Source organism: Vicia villosa, linkage group LG2, assembly GCF_029867415.1.
Source record: "Vicia villosa cultivar HV-30 ecotype Madison, WI linkage group LG2, Vvil1.0, whole genome shotgun sequence".
NCBI lineage: Eukaryota > Viridiplantae > Streptophyta > Magnoliopsida > Fabales > Fabaceae > Vicia > Vicia villosa.
In genome coordinates this window covers 185,131,750-185,136,253 of record NC_081181.1, presented here as the reverse complement: position 1 = coordinate 185,136,253, position 4,504 = coordinate 185,131,750, and the positions used below count along the sequence as shown (strand labels likewise).

Genomic DNA, 4,504 nt, shown 5'->3' with positions numbered 1-4,504 from the left:
CGCCAAACAAGACCTTAGACAGCGCTTTTTTTGGCTTCAGACAGCGCTTTAAAGCGCTGTTTATTCCAGCGCTGCTGTAGGTAAAGCCAGCGCTTTTTTTAAAGGGAAAGCGCTGCTAAAGGTCCCCCTAAGCCAGCGCTTTTAGTTTAAAAGCGATGCTAAAGGTCCCCCTAAGCCAGCGCTTTTAGTTTAAAAGCGCTGCTAAAGGCCCCTCTAAGCCAGCGCCTTTAGTTTAAAAGCGCTGCTAAAGGTTCCCCCTAAGCCAACGCTCTTAGTAAACCAAAAATAAATAAATAAACCTCTTTAGGCAGCGCTTTTAGTGTAAAGCGCTGTCTAAGCTTTACAATTTTTTTAATATAATTTACTTAAAATAGCGCTGTTTGAATTATATATTTTATATGCACCTGTTACTTACACAAAAAAATAATAATAATAATAATAATAATAATAATATCATTGTTTGGAAATATGATACAAATGAAAATTCAAAACCACCTCAGTAAAAAAATTCATGATGAAATGATAATATACAATCAACAGTTAACCTATTTACATTCTTTGATAATATACAATCAATTTTTAACCTATTTACATTCTTCCTAACATAGTATATGCATGGGATTTTCCAACAAAATATTACGTATATAAAATTTATACGTGAGTGCCACTGCCATTGTCATTTCCATCCCCATTATTTAAGCCTACACTTTCATTATCTTGCTCATCATTACTTCCCGAATTGCTATCAAACTTTTCATGACTCTTTGATTTCACAAATTTCTGGATTTGTGTGCCACTTTCTCTGCCACTACCACTAGACTGATGAGAAAGAAACAAAGTAATAGTCATAATTAACAAACCCTGTCTTTAAATAAACTTCAAAGAAACGATAAGCTTCTCTTCCAAAATGCATGAATGGGCATTATTAGAGTATTTACATAAACATGTAGGCTTGAAATCTCTAAGATTGACTAAATACCTGCTGCATTTCAACTAGTGATGAATTAGCCATAGATGATTCACCAGTCTCCGTTAATCTTTGCTCTAACAACCTCATTTGCTTCCTTTTTTCTTGGATTTCACGTTCTAAGTTCTCAATCTGTAATTAATTAACAAAGCATTTTTCTAAGAAGCCATGATACATCAAAACCTCATTAACATGTTCACAATACTGCTGGCATCAAAAAACTTAATAACACTGTAGGAATGTACATGGATGGGCATCAAAAAACTCAATAACAATTATAAAAGAATATGTGGTGATGGACATCGACCACTTAAAGTAAGAAGCATAACGCAATAGAATTGTGCCAGACAGTATCCAAGAATTCTTCGTACAGCAGAACTATAGTACTCAAGTGAAGGTATGGTAAAAACAAAAGGAATAATATCAGCACATCCACTCAAGCACTTTTCACCATGGTTATTCTAAGGTGTACCATATAGTATCCGATAGCAGTCCTAAGAGAAGTTATATGAAATTAAGATTGCAAAGTAACTATTGTTAGGAAATGAACTTACTGCTGCCAGATTTGTTTTGCTGATCACCAGCTTGTGTTGATTCAGTAATAGCACTGCTAGTTGGGGAGAATTCATCATTCCATCTACTTGATGATCTTTTATGTCTACCATCATGAAACAGATGTGATAACACTGTAGAAGTATCTTTTTTACTTTCACTTTCAATCAACATACCATCCCGAAAGGCATCAAGTTTCTGGAAAAATAAAAAAATTGGTGTGAATATATACATTTTATATAATTTGTAACACTTTCTTATTGAAGGACACACAAAGAAATTTCATCTGGATAAAATATATCACTCTTATGTAATAAAAACTGAGAGTTTAGCACTAGAGCAGTCAAAATCCAACTCAATCTAAGTGTAAGATGTTAAAAGAATGTGAAAGAAACTAGTATCAATAGGAAGTATTAGTGAATAACAACTGAATATTATTGGTTAATCTCTGGAGAAACGTTTGGTCAGAGATGGGTCACACACTTAAACAATTGCGCAAAGTCACTCCAAAGTACTAGCAGCCAGTTCAAATAGAGAGAATAGAAAGAAAAAAAGTATAGCACAGTCTACTCTAGTTAATTGAAGCAGTGGCTCACATCTTCCTCGCCAAAAGAGTGACTTCGCTGGTGGTTAGGAGCTTCAGTCAGATATCCAGGAATTGCATTCTTTGAAGAAACCAAAATGAGTTTGGTTAGCCTCTGAATCCTACTCATAAGAGCAGCCTTGGCATCCTCCTCTTCTTCTAATCTTGACTGCATTTTCACTTGACCTTCTTCCTGTTAGAACAAGATTTGTTCTTATCAATTATCTTAGTTTTGATGATAACAATAATATGAATTTTGCTTAAGATAATATGGTACTCTAATCCAATGCAATTTCCCTTTCAGGAAATATATATAAAGAGTACGCATAATTCAGCGCTCAGAAGTTGTGTCTCAAATGGTTCAGCATGCAACATCAGAACATGGTCTGGCAAGACATCAGAAGATGGTCGAAGCAGAATCAGAACATGGGTCTATGGAAGCATCAGAAGAACATGAGATCAGAAGCACTGAAGATCAGAAGATGGTATCACGCAACAGAAGCACTTCAAGGTCAGAAGATCAGAAGATGCTATGCACCAAGCTGTTTTGACTCTGATGATATTCAAACGTCGTATTCACAAACATCAGATCAGAAGGAAGTACAGGTGGCAGACTACGCTGACTGACAAAAGGAACGTTAAAGCTACTAAAGGCAACGTCAGTAGACACAGCGTGAACAAGGCTCGAGGTAGTTGACAAAAGCGTATAACATTAAATGCAATGCTGTACGGAACACGCAAAGCATTAAATGCACTCAACGGTCATCTTCTCAACGCCTATAAATATGAAGTTCTGATGAGAAGCAAGGTTACCAATTCTTAACAACTCTGAACAAAAATAAACTTGCTGAAACGCTATTCAATCAAAGCTCAGAATCTTCATCAACTCACTACATTGCTGTTGTAATATCTTAGTGAGATTAAGCTTAAACGTTAAGAGAAATATCACAGTTGTGATTATCGCTTTTAAGAAGCATTTGTAATACTCTTAGAATTACATTAAGTTGTAAGGAACTAGAGTGATCGTGTGATCAGTATACTCTAGGAAGTCTTAGCAGTTGGCTGAGCAGTTTGTAACTAGAGTGATCAGGTTGATCAGTAGACTCTAGAAAAGTCTTAGAAGTTGTCTAAGCAGTTGTTCCTGGAGTGATCAAGTTGTGATCAGAATACTCTAGAAGACTTAGTCGTGGACTAAGTGGAAAACCATTGTAATCCGTGCGATTAGTGGATTAAATCCTCAGGTTGAGGTAAATCATCTCTGCGGGGGTGGACTGGAGTAGCTTCGTTAACAGCGAACCAGGATAAAAATAATTGTGCAATTTATTTTTATCGTCCAAGATTTAAAGTCACACTTATTCAATCCCCCCCTTTCTAAGTGTTTTTCTATCCTTCAATTGGCATCAGAGCGCCGGTTCTAAGGTGCAAGCACTTAACCGTGTTTAGAAAAGATTCAGGAAGAGAAAAACGCTTCAGTAAAAGATGGTTGATGAAAGTGAAAAGTCTACACCTACACCTGCATCTACATCTGGCTCTGCTGAGCAATACAACGGTAACAATGGTTATACTAGACCGCCGATATTTGATGGTGAAAACTTTGAGTACTGGAAAGATAAACTGGAAAGTTACTTTCTGGGTCTAGATGGTGATCTATGGGATCTTCTGATGGATGGTTACAAACATCCAGTAAATGCCAGTGGCGTAAAGCTGTCAAGGCAAGAAATGAATGATGATCAGAAGAAGCTTTTCAGGAATCATCATAAATGTAGAACTGTTTTGCTGAATGCTATCTCTCATGCTGAGTATGAGAAGATATCTAACAGGGAAACGGCCTATGACATATATGAGTCCTTGAAAATGACTCATGAAGGAAATGCTCAAGTCAAGGAGACTAAAGCTCTAGCTTTAATCCAGAAGTATGAAGCCTTCAAGATGGAGGATGATGAAGACATTGAAAAGATGTTTTCAAGATTTCAAACTCTTACTGCTGGATTGAGAGTTCTTGACAAGGGATACACCAAGGCTGATCACGTAAAGAAGATCATCAGAAGCTTACCCAGAAGATGGGGTCCTATGGTGACTGCATTCAAGATTGCAAAGAATCTGAATGAAGTTTCTCTGGAAGAGCTTATCAGCGCCTTGAGAAGTCATGAAATAGAGCTGGACGCAAATGAGCCTCAAAAGAAAGGTAAGTCTATTGCATTAAAATCCAATATCAAGAAATGCACTAACGCTTTTCAGGCTAGAGAAGAAGATCCTGAAGAATCAGAATCTGAAGAAGAAGATGAACTGTCCCTGATCTCCAGAAGGCTAAATCAACTCTGGAAGACCAAGCAAAGGAAGTTCAGAGGCTTCAGAAGTTCAAGGAAATTTGAACGTGGAGAATCTTCTGATGAAAGAAGATT

General features: G+C 36.8%; 1 protein-coding gene across 1 annotated transcript; it reads right to left on the bottom strand.

Moving 5' to 3' along the window:
* Positions 1 to 589: 589 nt before the first annotated feature.
* LOC131647649 (two-component response regulator-like APRR7) lies at positions 590 to 2,290 on the bottom strand. The gene is made up of 4 exons (XM_058917520.1): positions 2,116 to 2,290; positions 1,522 to 1,717; positions 980 to 1,099; positions 590 to 819 (listed from the first exon to the last, which is right to left on the bottom strand). Exons 2-4 carry the CDS (start codon positions 1,633 to 1,635, stop codon positions 652 to 654), a joined length of 402 nt encoding a protein of 133 aa, XP_058773503.1. The 5' UTR covers positions 1,636 to 1,717; positions 2,116 to 2,290; the 3' UTR covers positions 590 to 651.
* Positions 2,291 to 4,504: the final 2,214 nt, after the last annotated feature.